The 15,709-nt window shown below is 60.5% G+C and overlaps 3 protein-coding genes across 5 annotated transcripts; 1 reads left to right on the top strand and 2 right to left on the bottom strand.

The window, feature by feature from the left end:
* Window positions 1-2,090: 2,090 nt before the first annotated feature.
* On the bottom strand, window positions 2,091-4,594 carry STPG3 (sperm-tail PG-rich repeat containing 3). 3 transcript variants are annotated; one of them, XM_086684604.1, is made up of 6 exons: window positions 4,351-4,587; window positions 4,076-4,233; window positions 3,824-3,958; window positions 3,630-3,718; window positions 2,690-2,990; window positions 2,091-2,571 (listed from the first exon to the last, which is right to left on the bottom strand). In XM_086684604.1, the coding sequence occupies exons 1-6, from the start codon at window positions 4,455-4,457 to the stop codon at window positions 2,438-2,440; spliced, it is 924 nt and encodes a 307-aa protein (XP_086540730.1). In that variant the 5' UTR covers window positions 4,458-4,587; the 3' UTR covers window positions 2,091-2,437. The 3 variants fall into 3 exon arrangements, with proteins under 3 accessions (XP_086540730.1, XP_086540728.1, XP_086540729.1); XM_086684602.1 differs by having other exon boundaries at window positions 2,092-2,571; window positions 2,700-2,990; window positions 4,351-4,590; XM_086684603.1 differs by having other exon boundaries at window positions 2,387-2,990; window positions 4,351-4,594.
* On the top strand, window positions 4,490-10,786 carry CIMIP2A (ciliary microtubule inner protein 2A). Its single transcript, XM_025923997.2, has 8 exons — window positions 4,490-4,635; window positions 5,711-6,627; window positions 8,591-8,805; window positions 8,887-9,137; window positions 9,225-9,351; window positions 9,657-9,751; window positions 10,116-10,233; window positions 10,582-10,786. The coding sequence occupies exons 2-8, from the start codon at window positions 6,572-6,574 to the stop codon at window positions 10,668-10,670; spliced, it is 951 nt and encodes a 316-aa protein (XP_025779782.2). The 5' UTR covers window positions 4,490-4,635; window positions 5,711-6,571; the 3' UTR covers window positions 10,671-10,786.
* On the bottom strand, window positions 10,663-13,158 carry TUBB4B (tubulin beta 4B class IVb). Its single transcript, XM_086684601.1, has 4 exons — window positions 13,002-13,158; window positions 12,615-12,723; window positions 12,398-12,508; window positions 10,663-11,871 (listed from the first exon to the last, which is right to left on the bottom strand). Exons 1-4 carry the CDS (start codon window positions 13,056-13,058, stop codon window positions 10,811-10,813), a joined length of 1,338 nt encoding a protein of 445 aa, XP_086540727.1. The 5' UTR covers window positions 13,059-13,158; the 3' UTR covers window positions 10,663-10,810.
* Window positions 13,159-15,709: the final 2,551 nt, after the last annotated feature.

Genomic DNA, 15,709 nt, shown 5'->3' with positions numbered 1-15,709 from the left:
ACAGCGGGGTGCTGCGGGGCACTTGAGGGTGGGGGAACCGGGGAAGGGGGCCGGACACCGGAGAAGGGGTGCTGCTGGCGGGGTTGGCCTGCTTTACGAATTTCAGCACTGGCATTTTAACCAACTATATTTTATGTTTATAACCATGAGCAATCCTGCTGTTGACCTCACAGCAGCAGCCTTTTGACTGTGAAAATAGTTTTGCTTCAAGGAAAGGAGCATTCGGCCCCGGAAGCTCCCTGCCCCTGGGCCTCACCAGGTGCTCCACCCGCTCCCTCCTTGTCAAACCGGGACAGGGATGAAGTTCACAGCACTGGGTTGTTGCAAATGCGACTAAAATCTAAGTGTGCCTCCAGAGGTGCCTAACAGAGACCTAGAAAGAGACCTGGGGGCAAAGTGGTGTCATGACCAAGGATGGCTATACTCATCACCATGAGCATCTAACCCCAAGTTCACCCAAGGTGGTGGGCCCTCAGGCTGAGGTGTCCATCGTGACTGCGAATTCAAGTTTCAGCTGTCATGATGTCCCTTGTCCCTTGCAGCGCAAGAAGCTCACACGAAGTCAGTGGCCACTGCCTGGTCTGCACCCTCCCCCGGCTCCTCCTTGCTAAGTGTGCAAGCCCCTGGACCCAGCAGTCAGCCCTCTGCAGGCTCTCACCTCACCAGTTCACCTCTGTTCATCCGAACAGCCCTGTATCCTCCCAAGCTTGGCCACGCCAAACATCACACCCTCTCCCTTTTTGTGTGCGTTGGCTTCTGAGGTTTATCCTGCTAGAAATTCCCTCACATTGCCCAGCAAACTCTTGATTTTTCTTTTTAATGTTTATTTTTGAGACAGGCAGAGTGTGAGCGGGTAGGGGCAGAGAGAGGGAGACACAGAATCTGAAACAGGCTCCAGGCTCTGAGTTGTCAGCACAGAGCCCGATGTGGGGCTCGAACCCATGAACCCGCAGGATCATGACCTGAGATGAAGTCGGACGCCCAACCGACTGAGCCACCCAGGCGCCCCTTGATCATCTTTAAAAGTCAATTCCTCGGGGCGCCTGGGTGGCGCAGTCGGTTAAGCGTCCGACTTCAGCCAGGTCACGATCTCGCGGTCCGTGAGTTCGAGCCCCGCGTCGGGCTCTGGGCTGATGGCTCAGAGCCTGGAGCCTGTTTCTGATTCTGTGTCTCCCTCTCTCTCTGCCCCTCCCCCGTTCATGCTCTGTCTCTCTCTGTCCCAAAAAAATAAATAAACGTTAAAAAATAAATAAATAAATAAATAAATAAAAAATAAATAAAAGTCAATTCCTCTACTGCTTCCTCCAGGAAGCCCTCCCTCCTCAGCCCAGCTACAGGGGATTGCTCCATCCTTCCCGCTAGTCCCACTTCTGACTTTGAGCACTAGGGGTTGCCAGTGGTGCAGCAGCAAGCAGAGCCCCCTGAGCCAAGTTCCCAAGACCAGGGCTCTCACAGCTCTGTCTCTGTTGCCTGCTGCCTGAGCTGGTCAGCCCAGGGCCCTAGGACGGCCATCTGCAGTCCCACTGCTCCGATTCCCAGGGGTGCTGGCACTCAAGCCCTAGAAGAGGTCACAGGTGGGCTGCATTCAGACCCCCTGGGCCTTGGCCCCCCTGCAGAATGGGGCGATGTCCACACCACAGGAGCAGCTGTTGCAGTGCCTTTTTGAAGGGGTCAAGCTCTGGCCCGGGACTTGGGTGGCATAGGGGGGAATCCCTGGAGGAATTGGTTCAGTCACCACCAGCTGCAGTGAGGCCCTCGGAGGGAGGCACTCTTGGCGACAACCCCTGGGTAGAAGGGCAGGTTGCTGCCGTGGGCAAGCACAGGGCCCTAACAAGTGAAGGCCCAGGAAGTCTGTTGGCTGTGGCGTGGCCTGCACAGCCCCAGGCAAGTTCATAGGGTCTTTGGTCAGGAGCTGAAGGATGTAGAGCCAGGCCCTGGCAAGCTGGTCCCCTGGGTCCTCTCTGGTGGCTGGGCAGGCTTTGGGTGGGCTGGCAGCTGCACCAGTCTGCCGGGTAGCACAGCTAGATGAGAGTGTTCTGTACTGCCCACAGGTCTCCCTCCCACCCCGTCCCCCGCCAGGAAGTCCCAGGCCACCACCCCACCCACCCTAGAGAAGAGAGCACTGAAGGGGAAGCAAAGGGAGACCCCTGGCTGAGGAAAGCCAAACGTGGCAGGTCAGCAGCAGGCCACATCCGTGGGACAGCTCACGAAAGACACAACAGAGCTGGAAAGAACCGACAGCATCTCTGTGTGGCAAGGGGGTGGGCAGGTGAGGGCTTCCGGCTGGGCCCTCCTTGCTGTCCGCAGCTCACAGAGGGATTGGCCGGCCAGGAGGGGGCATCAGAGGCGCCCAGAGAGTCAGAAGGCCAATCTGGGGCCCCCCCGGGGAGACCAGGGTTCCGTGGATAACCGGCCGGCCGGCTGAGCCCAGCGGGGGCTACAGCGTGCAGAAGGGTCCTGTGTCATGGCGCTTGGGTCTTCGCACGCCCTGGATGACCACCCCAGGTGCTGAGGGGAAGCGCGAGTTATAGCAATCCTCCACATGGTAGGCAGCTGGGCCGGGAGTGTGGGCTGCAGAGAGAAGGCGGGAGCCACACCCAAGCTGCGGCGCCAGCTCCCAGCTCCCCCACAGGCTGAGTCCCCCGTCTTGCTCCCAGGGCCTGGCCTCTGTCATCAGAAGCCTCCTTACAGGAGTTGACCCAGGAGGCGAACGCAGGTGAACGGCTCATGGAGAAGGCGGGCGGGCGGTGGCTCTGCAGCCGGCTCCCAGGAGAGATGTCGTAGGTGTTGGGGCCTGGGCGCTTCTCGCCCCCCGGGGCCTGAGGAGGGGCCTGGAGCCGGGGCTGGGCACGGTAACCCGCACCCCCGGCCCGCAGCAGCCCCGGCCGGGAGCGGGCTTCAACTGTCTTGGAGGCGGGGCGGCGGCCCCCAAAGCTGAAGGCCGGGCAGGCAGGCCGGCTGAGTGGTTGATAGTCCGAGGGCGATGGCCACTGAGGGGAAAGAGGCTGCTGCAGGCCCCTCCCGCCCTCCCACAGGTTCCCTATCCACGCCCCCTCAGGCTTCTCCTCCAACCCTCCCCCACAGGCCCCGCCCCCTCGGGCCCCCTTCCCGCCCGCCCCACAAGCCCCGCCCCCAAAGGGCCCTCCTCCAGCCCGCCCTCCACAGGCCTCGCCCCCACCAGCCCATTCCCTCCCCGTAGGCCCCTCCTCTAACCCGCCCCCACAGCCCCCGCCCCATAGGCCCCGCCCCTCCCAGACCCCTTCCGCGCCCCCACAGGCCTCCCCTGCAGGCCCCGCCCCGCAGGCCTCTCCTCCAACCCCCCCCCACAGGCCTCGCCCCCTCGGGCTCCCTTCCCGTCCGCCCCACAGGCCCCGCCCCCTCGGTCCCCCTTCCCGCCCGCCCTACAAGCCCCGCCCCCAAAGGCCCCTCCTCCAGCCCGTTCTCCACAGGCCTCGCCCCCACCAGCCAATCCCGCCCCACAGCCCCGGCCCCAGAAGCCCCGCCCCTCGCAGATCCCCTTCCGCGCCCCCACAGGCTCCTCCTCCGACACGCCCCCAGGCCGGCCTCCGCCCCTCTCAGGCCCCCATCTTCCAGCCCGCCCCACAGGACCTGTCCTGCCGGCCCTCCACCTTTTGCTCTTGGTTAAAGTCGGCTTTCTGTGTGAAGGGGCTTTCGCTCTGGAACCACGCTGTCTGCCACGCCCTGCGGCCACCGCCCTCTGCAGTAGCGGCAGCGTGGTTGGGGAGGGAAGGCTAGTAGCCGGAGCCCCACTCCCAGGGTAGGGGGCGAGCGGTGTGGAGGGGCGCAGGGAGGGGCCACGCACCGCGGGTGGAGTGCTTGCGGCCGATGCTGAAGTGGGGATGTGGGGAGCACTCGCGTATTGAAGCATCGGGCACCTGGTACTTGGTGGGGCCGGGGATCTGCAGGTCGGTCACGATGGGTGGGCGCCGCTCCAGTACTGGCAGGAAGCAAGCTCTGGGCCTAGAGTCTCCGCAGGCGCCTCCCCCCCACCCCCACCCCCCGCCCGCCTCCCCAGACCAGACGGAGGTAGGGGGTAGCCAGGACCCTTACTCACACAGCTCCTTCAGGTTCTGGGTGCAGATAGGGGGACGCTCCTGGGGGGGACTCATTTGCATCCCGAGGCCAGGGGGGAACTCCTGCCCTCCAGGGGTCCACATCTCCTCCCAGGCGGCCCCTGGCAGGGGGCCCAGCAACAAGACACAGGCCTTGGGCCTATAAGGGAGACAGACAAGCACCGTCCAACCAGTCCAATGGCCACTGCATTTGGGCTGCCCCCCCCCCCCACACACACACACACCCGAGCCCACCCACGGCTCCCTGGGAAGTTACTGGTATGGCACAAGTGTCTTCTGCTTCAGGGGGCCATGGGTCCAGTGTTTGCCTCCATTGATGTAAAAATTTGCCAGGAATTTCACAGCCTTCTGGTCAAAATTCATCCTCAAAGTGTCTTGCTCCCTTCCCCAGGGACACCTCAGAGCTCTGTGACCTCACTGGCCAGTCAGTGGGCACCCCCCGCCTCCGTTGCCAGGGACTCCTTGGAGAAGGAATGCTGCCCAGCCCTGGAGGGACTGCCCCAGTGGGCCCCTCTGAGGGGCCCCTCCCCTGGCCTGCCGGGTGGGTCACCCTGGTGTCAGCCTTGGCCGGGAGGACCCCTAGTCGGCCCCAGTGACTCCTGGCTTGGCCTCATTTCCTCTCTTCTCCCTTCTTATCCCAACCCTCTCCTCTCATAGAATGGGGGGTCCCCTGGAGAGCCCGGGTCCACTTTAGCAGGGCTTCTGGGAGGACCGAGGCCTCCGCACAGGGATGAGGAGAGGTGGGTGCTATGGGATGCCCAGCTGTGCAGTGCCATCCAGAATGAGGCAGTAGGGGGGTAGGGTGGAGGGATCCAGGGAAACTCCCTGGAGGAGGAGGGGCTCCTGCTGGAAACCCAGCCTCAAAAAAGAAAAGTAATGGCAGGTGGGCCTGGGTGAACCATGCTGACCGTAGAGGCTGTCTTGGGACTGGAGCTGCCTGGTGGCTACGCGGGTGCCAGGCAGTACGGAGATGCGGGGGCCCGTCTTCCGCTTAGGAGCACAGAGGCTGTCAGGTGTCACAGATGAACGGGGCTGCTCAGGCTGAAATGCAAAGGAACAATAAGCCCAAATGAGTGCGAGCCTGCTTGGGCACCATGGCCCTTGCTGTGCCCTCTGCAACTGACCAGCCTGTCAGCCCCAGCCCTGTTCTTGACCTAATCGGTGCAGACAGGGCCCAGTCAGGAACATCTTATCCTCCAGGCCCACCCTACCTAGACCCAGTCTCTTTCTCTCCTGGTCCCTCCCATCCAGCACTGACCCTGCCTGGCCTCCAGAGGTGCTCCAGATGGAGGGACAGACGGACAAATGGAGACTTGCTTGAGGAAACATGTGTTTCCTTAGGGTGAGGGGCTCACGACCTGTGCTCAGGGCCCTTCCCTAGTACAGTGTTCTCTGAGAGCATAATTGACAGTGGCTGTAGGGGCAGCTTTATTAACAAAGCACTGAACGTTTGGGTTCAGTGATTGCTCCCTGTAACACCTGTTACTGTGGTGGGTGACACAGCACAGATGTCTTCAGCTCAATGTCAGTCATTCCTCGGAGTAGATAGATTCCTACGAGTGGAAGCGCCCCGTCAAAGATCGTAGTGTCTTGTATGGATGTGATATGTATTCCAGGTGCTGTCTGGACAGTGCCTGGGACCTTGCTGGCAATGAGCATCAAAGACTTCCAACATCAGACCTCGGCAGTGTTTATTTCAGGCTCAGTCTTCTGTGTATAGACTCTGGGGTCTTAAGATGTTCATTACATGGGCATTTTTCTATCATTGCACTAATTTTTCTTGCTTTTGTTTTATAAAGTTTCTATACTCGTACATGTCTGTCCACAACACTCGTTACAATCTTTGTTCCCAATTCGTAGTCCGCCTTTGAGTATTTTTTTTTCAACAGGTACTAGAATCTGCTGATTTCTTCTTTGGTTGCTACCTTCCTTTGTCTTTATAGTCGGAAAGTCATTCCTATACAACAAAATAAAATCAAATCAGGAATTGTTTAAAATGGAAGACAGTGCCCAGTTCCAGGGGAAAGGCTCTCCAGGACAGAGTCGCAACAGCTCTGAAGCTCAGAAACCCCCGGACGAGGCTTCCCACGATGCCTGTGAAGCTTCCAGAGCCTCTGGTCTCAGGAGTGGGCTTGGGTGGGGAAGCTACTTTTCAGCTGGCTGCTGGCCTCCTGGGGGCAGCAAGAGTCCAGGCCTCATTCCGCCCCACACTTCCTGACAGGCCCAAGACAGCTGTCCCAATTCTGTGAGCTCAGGGAACCTCAGTGTGACACCTCCTTAGCCTGTTGCTCGTCTGGGCCTAGGCGTCCCACCTGTAAAATGGGAGCACTCACAGGGTTAAGGAAGGGCCCAGCCCAGGTAGGGCCCAACAATGGCAGGCCTCTTCACAATGGTTTCCAGGCAACAGGGACTCCTCTCAGGGAAGGGAGTCAGACACTGAAAGGGGCCGGAGCCATCAAAGGCGCTATTGAGGCAAGATGACAGCTACTCGGAAACACAACCTCTTTACGCCAGAACCTCACTATATCCCTGGGTAAGTGCTGGAGCCCCGGGGGAGTCTGGGGTCTGCAGAGGATGGGGGAGGGCAGCAGGGGAGGGGCTCAAGGCCACCCGTGAAGACGGCACAGAAGCTGGTCTCCAGGGAGTGGGGACGAGGCCCGAGGGCCCCGGAGAGGCCTGGGGCAGGAGCGGTAGGGCCGGGGCTGCCAGGGGCGCAAACCTCTCCTCCCCTCTAGCACTGTGCTGAGAGCCCTACCAGATGGCCAACAGGTCTGTTAAGAGCAGAAAACTGGGCGCGGCCCGGCAGCTGGCAGAGGCTGGCCAAATAAACTCCGGACGCTCACTCCATAGAATGCTGCATGTTAGAAAGACATAAGCATCCGGAGTAAACTGACCGGCCAGGCTGCCAGGCTGCCTTACTCGGTACCCCCAAGGTAAAAACTAAAGTAAAAGTCAGCCCTCTCTGGAATATATGTGCACACCTACACACACACACACACACACACACACACACACACACACACATCCACGGGAAAGAAAAAAGTCTGGGACACCTGGGTGGCTCAATCAGTTGAGTGAGTTCAAGCCCACATTGGGCTCTCTGCTGTCAGCAAAGAGCCCACTTCAGATCCTCTGTCCCCCTCTCTCTGCCCCTCCCCTGCTTGTGCTGTTTCAAAAATAAACAAACATTAAAAAGAAGAAGAGAAAGAAAAGAAAAGAAAAGAAAAGAAAAGAAAAGAAAAGAAAAGAAAAGAAAAGAAAAGAAAAAAGAAGAGAAAAGAAAAGAATCCAGAAAGGAGTCAGACCCGACTTTCCACAATGGTTCTGGGCAAACATCAGGCCAGGTGATACAGAAGAGGGCTCTAACCCTTCTTGCCTCAGTCCTGCTTATCTCTCAAACTAGCAATTCTGCATTCACTTTGACAGTTTTTAAAAACGCTTTTTAAACATTTATTTATTTTTGAGAGACAGAGCATGAGCAGGGGAGGGGTAGAGAGTGAGGGAGATACAAAATTGGAAGCAGTCTCCAGGCGCCGAGCAGGCAGCACAGAACCCGGTGTGGGGCTCGAACCCACAAACCGTGAGACCATGACCCGAGCCGAAGTCGGACGCTCAACCGACTGAGCCACCCAGGCACCCCCACACCTTTGACAATTTTTTGAAAGAAAACAATTTGCCTTCCTTGGCTGATCATACAGGCCCCACGGCTACCCCCATTTGGGGCCTGCACTACGATGCCTACGTTACTCCTATCTCTCAAGGACACTCAGCCCGGCCCGTCACCTCCTACCAGCAGCCCTCCCACCTGCTTTTCAAATCCTGGCTCCATACAGTTGGCTACTGGCCTCCCGGGGGGCCAAGGTCAGTGATGCCTTCCCGGGACACCACATTGTGTAGACTGGGCTGTGCCTCAGTCCGGTTCTGGGACCTGTCACCATCCCTGTAAATGCTTCAAAGGGGCAGAATCCCCCGTTCCCTCATCTTTTTTTTTTTTTTTAATGTTTATTTATTTTTGAGAGAGAGAGAGAGAGAGTGAGTGTGTGAGTGTGGGAAGGGCAGAGAGAGAGGGAGACACAGAATCCGAAGCAGGCTCCAGACTCCGAGCTGTCAGCACAGAACCCGATGTGAAACTCGAACTCACAAACCGTGACCCGAACCGAAGTCAGACGCTTAACCGACTGAGCCACCCAGGCGCCCCCACCCCCACCCCTTCCCGTTCCCTCATCTTTAAGCTCCTTGTTCGTGGGTGGCTGGGTAGAGAGTGGACGGCAGTCTGGTGGTGACAGGACTGCGTCTCACCGGTGGGGCAGACCTATTGTCAGTGCTTGGCCTGTGCCGCCCATCCAAGCCTCAAGAGCCTCTGAAAGCAGCTGCTACTGAGATTCCCATTCTGTGAGGTCAGGTGCCTTTGCCTGTGGCCGGCAGGCTGGATCCACACCCTGTCACAAGGGCCCTGCCCTTGCCCACTGGCCCTCCTCCCCCCCCCCCCTCCACAGCTATGCCGGCTTCTATCCCCAGCTGCGCTACCAAGTGGGGAACACCTATGGGCGCACCACAGCGCAGCTGCTCACAGACCCCAGCGTGAGGAAGAGCCCCTGCTCGGTGTTGTCCCCCATATCCAAGCCCAAGTTCATCGAGGACTTCAGCAAGTCCAAGCCACCTTTGATCCCCTGCCGCGACCTGACTGAGCCCTACATCCCCCACTACACCGGTGAGCCCTCCGCCACCAGTCTTGCCTGTCCCGGGCCCACCCTCCTGGGTGCCATCACTCACACTCACCCTATCCATACAGGTCTGAAGCCCTACAAGAACTTTGAGATCCTGGGCCGGTTCCCACCCCAGGAGGTGCCGTCAGGGGCAGAGAACGTATCCAGGCAGGTCCTGCGGCCTGCAGGCTTCATGCCCTACCCCCCTTACCCTCCATGCCCACCAGGCAGGAAGGGGGACTCCAGAGACTTTGGACACCCAGGGCTGCGGCTGGCATACGGTGAGGAAGGCTGGAAGAGCACCACCCCTGTCCACGAGGCCCCTGAGCGGGCCCAGGTAACCGGGAGATGTGCTGGGATCAAGCCTCACCCCTGCCAGACCCAGGTGGGGCTGAGGCAGTGACTTGCCCCCCTCCCACCCCAGCTATACCACTGCAGGAGGGATGAACACCCACCCCCAGCCCACCAGCAGGAGACATTAGATGTGGGCAGGTTTCACAGGCTGCCCCAGCTGGACCACCCCAACCTGATCCAACGCAAAGCCATCTCAGGTGGGTGCCCAGGGCCTGGGCGCGAGCACACTCCCGCCCCGCCCCACCCCCCAACAAGACTCTAAGGAGCCCAGGCAGGATGAGGGGGAGTAAGTGAGGAGGGCTGCCGGTGGGTCTGCCCCCAGCCATGCGCCTGCCCTGACAGCGGTTTCCTAGAGCCCACCCACTGCCGCCGGCCCCAACGGGAAACTGACGTTTAGGGAAGGAGCCCCAACAGACTTCCCTGACATACCGGGGACAGGTGGGTATGCCCAGAGAAAGGTGGAGGGGACCTGGGGCAGGACCCTCACGACTCCATCCCCTAGGCTATGCTGGCTTTGTCCCTCGGTTTGCCTGGGTGATGGGGGTGAATTACTGCGATGGTGTCACACAGGCTATGGACGAGTTTGACAAGAATCAGGTACGAGGACGTCATCTCTGGGCCTGCTCCCAAATGCCCATCATGGCCCGCAAGGTGGTGTCCACACCTCCTGGGAGGCAGGAGCATGGCCAAGGCTCAGCCGGCTTCCCCAGAGGGGGCTGTGGAGGGCAGGCTTCCTTAGAGGCCTGGGGAGGGGGGACTGCCTGGCCCAAAGAGGCTGCTCCCCCTCATGCTTCTGACCAGACCTAGGCTCACTACTCCTCAGCATTGTGGGGAGAAGGTAGGGCAGAAGAGACCTTGGGAGCATTAGCCACCTCTCAGATCACCAGCCCAGCCTCCACCATTACCTGTCGCACTTACTGGTTGGTGAGGGCAGCACGTCAGCACCTGCCTGTTTCCACAGTTCCTGATCAAAAATCCCATCTGTGCCCTGGGTGAAAGGCTGCCCAGAACACACTGGCCCAGCAACACCATCTATAACAGCAAGGGCCTGATACCCTTCTACATGGGGTTTATACCATGTGAGTACACAACAGACACCCCCCCCTCCCCCACCTGCTCAACAAGGGCAGAGTGACCAGGCTGCTCCAGGAAGGAGTTGGGTGACTGGGGTCCCCTACCCACGCTGTACCACTGGCACAGAGCCAGCTGTACGATCCCAGGGTTCATATCCCCCCCTGGTGTGGAAGGGGCTCAGCCCCTTACTCAAAGCCAGAGGCTGGCTGCTTCTAGACCATGCTGGTCCTCCAGAGGTTCAGTGTGGACAGGCCAAGCCCATCTTCAGGAGGCAGGTGCCCAGGGTAGCCCTCTGAATGCCCTTCCTGGGTGTGGGCAAGGCTGGGGCTCAGCTGCAGTGTTCCCCCTTGCAGCCATGCAAGACAACTACGCAATGACGTTTGGCAACAGCACCCGCAAAGCCTATCAGAAGGAACTGGAGAGGCGAGACCAGACACTATGAAAATGCTTTAATGGTGGCGTCTGTACAGCATGTGACGTCAAGACAAGGAAAAGAGCAAGTGCACACAGAGACATGGCTATCAGAGAATAAAGAGAATAAAGAGTTCACACAGCTTCCGCGTGCTTTACCAGGTGTCAGCTTTAGGCCACCTCTTCCTCTGCCTCCTCCTCAAACTCGCCCTCCTCCTCAGCCGTGGCGTCCTGGTACTGCTGGTACTCGGACACCAGGTCATTCATGTTGCTCTCGGCCTCGGTGAACTCCATCTCGTCCATGCCCTCGCCCGTGTACCAGTGCAGGAAGGCCTTGCGCCGGAACATGGCCGTGAACTGCTCCGAGATGCGCTTGAACAGCTCCTGGATGGCCGTGCTGTTGCCGATGAAGGTGGCGGACATTTTCAGCCCCCGGGGCGGGATGTCACAGACGGCGGTCTTCACGTTGTTGGGGATCCACTCGACGAAGTAGCTGCTGTTCTTGTTTTGGACGTTCAGCATCTGCTCGTCCACCTCCTTCATGGACATGCGACCCCTGAACACTGCGGCCACGGTCAGGTAGCGGCCGTGGCGGGGGTCACAGGCAGCCATCATGTTCTTCGCATCGAACATTTGCTGGGTGAGCTCGGGCACCGTCAGGGCCCGGTACTGTTGGCTGCCTCGGCTGGTCAGTGGGGCGAAGCCGGGCATGAAGAAATGCAGGCGGGGGAAGGGGACCATGTTGACAGCCAGCTTGCGCAGGTCAGCATTGAGCTGGCCGGGAAAGCGCAGGCAGGTGGTGACCCCGCTCATGGTGGCTGACACCAGGTGGTTGAGGTCCCCATAGGTAGGAGTGGTCAGTTTTAGGGTTCTGAAGCAGATGTCATAGAGGGCCTCGTTATCAATGCAATAGGTTTCGTCTGTGTTCTCTACGAGCTGATGGACCGAGAGGGTGGCGTTATAAGGCTCCACCACCGTGTCCGACACCTTGGGCGAGGGCACCACACTGAACGTGTTCATGATCCTGTCGGGGTACTCCTCCCGGATCTTGCTGATGAGGAGGGTACCCATCCCAGACCCGGTGCCCCCGCCCAGGGAGTGGGTCAGCTGGAAGCCCTGCAGGCAGTCACAGCTCTCGGCCTCCTTCCTCACGACATCCAAGACCGAGTCGACCAGCTCTGCACCTTCCGTGTAGTGCCCCTTGGCCCAGTTATTCCCGGCACCACTCTGACCTGTAAGAAGGCAGCCAGTCACTCTTTGCCCGGCATGTGGTCCCCACTGGTCACCCGTGCCAAAAAACCCCAAATAACATGGTGTGAACTCAACCTGCAGGTAGAGCAAATGGACCCCCAAGCCAGAAGGTTAAGAGCCTGCCCGATTAAAAATTAAGTTAGGAATCAAGCCAAGATGGCTTAACAATAAGCCATCCCCTCCCACAGGCGGCCCCTGCCAATTCTCAAGGACAGATGAGCTGCAAACACAGCTTCCACTGCCTGCAATTCAACGTTTGTAGCAGAAAGATTACATCTGCTGACGCCTTCCCTGCGGGTGGACAGCTGGGCCTCCCTCCCAAAGCCGCTTTACGAGGAGATTGACTCCAGGGAGAGGAGGAAAGTGTCCACGGGCGCTAGCGTCTGCTCAGGGGGCAGAGTGGATCAGGATCTCAGCTCTGCGGTACCGACAGCGGTGACCTTGGGTACCCCTTGACCTTCGAGCCGTCCTGGCTATCAAGCCACCGCCCAGCCCCTACCGGCTCACCGAAAACGAAGTTGTCTGGCCTGAAGATTTGACCGAAGGGTCCCGAGCGCACGGAATCCATGGTGCCCGGTTCCAGGTCCACGAGCACAGCTCGGGGCACATACTTGCCACCTGGGACGGGGGGGGGGGGGGGGGGGGGGAAGGGTAAGAGAACGTCAGCGAGAGAAGAGCCGCGGGGGAGGCAGGAAGGAGTTAGGAAAGGGGCGTGGTGTCTCACCGGTGGCCTCGTTGTAGTACACGTTGATCCGCTCCAACTGCAGGTCGCTATCGCCGTGGTAAGTGCCGGTAGGATCGATGCCATGCTCGTCACTGATCACCTCCCAGAACTGCGAGAGACGCCGGCGGGCCGGGCCGAGGCTGAGTCACGCCGGCGGGGCCCGGAGTCGGCCCCGCCCCGGATGGGCGCGGCCCTCCCCTCCCCCGCCACCCCGCGGCCGCCTCCAGATCCGTCCCCGGGGGCCAGCGCCGCCGCCCCGGCCCCGACCCTGTGCCGGGCCGCAATGCGGGTCGCCGTCCGCCCACCGGCCCGCTGCCGCCATCTTTTCCGCCGCCCGCCCACCCGCCCGGGAGACCCGTGCCGGGGCCCGTGCGCCCCACTACCCACCTTAGCGCCGATCTGGTTGCCGCACTGGCCGGCCTGCAGGTGCACGATCTCCCTCATGGCGGCGGCGGCGGCGGCGGCGCGGGCGGAAGGACGGACACAAGAGCCGAAGAACGGGCGCGCAGAGTGCTACAACCGACGCTCCGCCAACGCTTATATATCCGTCGCACCCGCCTCCGCCAGCCTCGTATTGGGCCGCGAGAACGAGGCTGGCAAACATCCTGGTTTGACTGGCTGTGTTTCCCGTCAATCCAACCGCCTAACGCCCACCTTCCCACCGCCGTTCGCTCTTCATTGGTCAGCCTCGGTCTCTGCTCTCCCTATCAAAAACCCCTCCCTCTCGCTGCAGTACTCTGGCCATTGGGTGTTTCAAATGATTGATTTGTCCTCTCATTGGCTGGCTCCAGAGAGCACGCCGACCTAGGGCCAGCGTCCTGGTAACCGCCGCAGTGCCGCGGGGACGCGCGCGGGCGGGGCGGGCTCCGGGGGCGGGCTGCGGGCGCGGGCTGGGACTTATCGCCCCGGGGAGGGCCAGCCGGACGGGCCGCGGGGTGGGCGCAGTCCGCGGTCCGCGCCCCGGGAAACGCAGGTGGGGCGGCGGCGTAGGGCTGTGCCCTTGCGGGCCGCGCGCGCACACGTGCAGGAGACTGCAGCCCCGGGGGGCGAGCGCGCGGGCCGGGCCAGCCGAGCGCCTTCTCCGGCACGGCTGCCTAGGACCCCGGGGAACGAAACGAGGGGGCGGGAGCGGGGGCGGCGCCGGGACCAGCGTGTGGGCGAGGCCTGGCGGTCCCGGGCTGCCCTCCTCGGTCCCAACGCCCGCTCCGGTCGCGGTCAGGTGAGGGAGCACGTGGGGCCTCGGCCCCGGGGCCTGGGGAGGGGAGGGAAGGGCGGGGGCCTGCCTGGCCGCGGCGCGCACTTGTTGTGGAGACGAGTTGGCCCCGCGCCGGTCGCCTGGTGCCTCGGCCCCAGGGGCGCACAGAGCTGCGTGGAGACGAGGGCGGGCCCCCGATCTCCGGGCGCTCCGTCCCCCCCCCCCCATACCTGGGCTTGACAAATGCGTTTACTTTTTCTGTAGTTTGTGAAGGAAAAACAGTTAAATTACTTATGGTCGCATTTTTAATCAGTCGTTTTAAAAACTGCATTTGCGTACGTTTTTGTAACATTTTAGAACAACTGAATCACACCCTTTGGTCAGCCTTGAACTGTCTCCCTTGCTGTGGCCACTGGAGCCTCCCTAGATTCTGGTTTTCTACACTTGATCTTAGCCAAAAGGCCGAGAAGCGATTAGATTCTGGTTTTCTCAGGGAACTTCCTGCTTCCTTTGTCTCCCGACCCAGAGGTGTTGGGGGGCAATACCTGGTTATTTTCTGTAAGGAGAACGCACTCTCTTTGCATAACACCCTACGGTATGCGATACCGCGTTACTATGGCATACGTGCGACCTTAACATATTATGGAATGCGACGTCCGAAACTGAACTGTGGATGAAATTGTTGAGACAAGCAGCATGCTGGCACAGAGGTTAGCATTTTCATCCCCTGGAGAGCGGTCTGCAGCTGGGCTCCTCCGGATTGCGGTCCTGACCTGGAGGGTGAGTCAGCAGTCAGTCCCAGCGGGGCCTGGGGAACCAGCCCCCTCCCCCACATACCTGCCGGGAAGGTGGACCTAGCTTCTGTTGCTCACGGGTCTCCCTCCCCCCAGCAGGTGCTGTGCACGAGGTCACTGCCTGGCATCCCGGTTTCCTCACAGTGCCCTGCAAAGTAACTCAGCTGCCCAAGCAGCAGTCGGCAAGGCCCGGCTCTGTGGCAGTCATAAACCCACAAATCGGGTGAGAAAGAGAGAAGCTCAGATGTCCCCCCCCCCCCCCCACCATGAGCCAGCGGGTGGTACGAAGCCCTGGGGAGGTTGCTCTTTGAGATGTCTGTCAAAGCCTTCTCTTCTCATCGCCCTCCCCCAGGGTGTATGGCCTGACACCCCCACTTTCTGGAAAAGGCCCGTGCCCACAGTTCAGTGTGGCACCTCCGCTTCATATGGGTGATGGAACAGAGGCTGTGTTTCTGCCCAGGTGTGAGCCTCCGAGCTCTGAGACACCAGCTTGTCCACCTCGCCCTTCCCATTGTCCCCGTGAGATGGACACTGGGAACAAGACAGCACGAGTCTCCCTGTGGCTCTCAGGCTTGAGCCCAAGAACCAAGGTGGCTGCTGCTGCACTGGGCTGGCTGGCGGAGGCCCTGCAGATCCCCACCCTGAGCCAAAGCAGTTCCTGCCACAGTGTGCAGAGATGGGCCTTAATGGGGCAGCAGGGCCAGCCCCGGGGGCCTGGGCCCCGTGGGGGTCTGTGACCGGGAGCCATGCAGGGCAGAGAGGGCCAGACGTGCTAGGAAGCCTGGGCAGGGGCCGTGGGAGTGCTGGGCGCCTGCCCCTCCTGCCCCAGCCTGCAGCTGTTGGAGGCATCCACAAACGAAGGCTCTGTTTACTCGTGGCCATGGTCCCAGCGGGAGGGTGCGTTACCGCCAGGCAGGGGCAGCAGGCAGACAGTCCTTCACGGCCTCAAAGGACCTGCAGTCAGCCTTTGTGGGCGGCCTCACCCGCCCCGGAAGGAGGGATGCATGGGGTACTTTCTTCCCCTCTCTCTGTGTCCCCACAGTGGGGACAGAAAGCTTCCACCACCACCACCACCACCACCCCCAATCTCCCCAGGGAACTAGCCA

Source organism: Puma concolor, chromosome D4, assembly GCF_028749965.1.
Source record: "Puma concolor isolate L17-30 chromosome D4, mPumCon1.1.hap2, whole genome shotgun sequence".
NCBI lineage: Eukaryota > Metazoa > Chordata > Mammalia > Carnivora > Felidae > Puma > Puma concolor.
This window is presented reverse-complemented; position numbering and strand designations above follow the sequence as displayed.

Excerpts from the sequence above, each read along its gene's own strand:
- STPG3 (XM_086684602.1), bottom strand. The coding sequence starts at position 4,457 with ATGAATTTTGACCAGAAGGCTGTGAAATTCCTGGCAAATTTTTACATC. Across the intron at positions 3,959-4,075 it reads CCAGAACCTGAAGGAGCTGT|TACTGGAGCGGCGCCCACCC; the intron begins GTGAGTAAGGGT and ends GCTTCCTGCCAG. Across the intron at positions 2,991-3,629 it reads ACTTTAACCAAGAGCAAAAG|TGGCCATCGCCCTCGGACTA; the intron begins GTGGAGGGCCGG and ends CTTTCCCCTCAG.
- CIMIP2A (XM_025923997.2), top strand. The coding sequence starts at position 6,572 with ATGACAGCTACTCGGAAACACAACCTCTTTACGCCAGAACCTCACTAT. Across the intron at positions 8,806-8,886 it reads CTACATCCCCCACTACACCG|GTCTGAAGCCCTACAAGAAC; the intron begins GTGAGCCCTCCG and ends CTATCCATACAG. Across the intron at positions 9,752-10,115 it reads ACGAGTTTGACAAGAATCAG|TTCCTGATCAAAAATCCCAT; the intron begins GTACGAGGACGT and ends CTGTTTCCACAG.
- TUBB4B (XM_086684601.1), bottom strand. The coding sequence starts at position 13,058 with ATGAGGGAGATCGTGCACCTGCAGGCCGGCCAGTGCGGCAACCAGATC. Across the intron at positions 12,724-13,001 it reads GCAACCAGATCGGCGCTAAG|TTCTGGGAGGTGATCAGTGA; the intron begins GTGGGTAGTGGG and ends CGTCTCTCGCAG. Across the intron at positions 11,872-12,397 it reads GCCAGACAACTTCGTTTTCG|GTCAGAGTGGTGCCGGGAAT; the intron begins GTGAGCCGGTAG and ends GCCTTCTTACAG.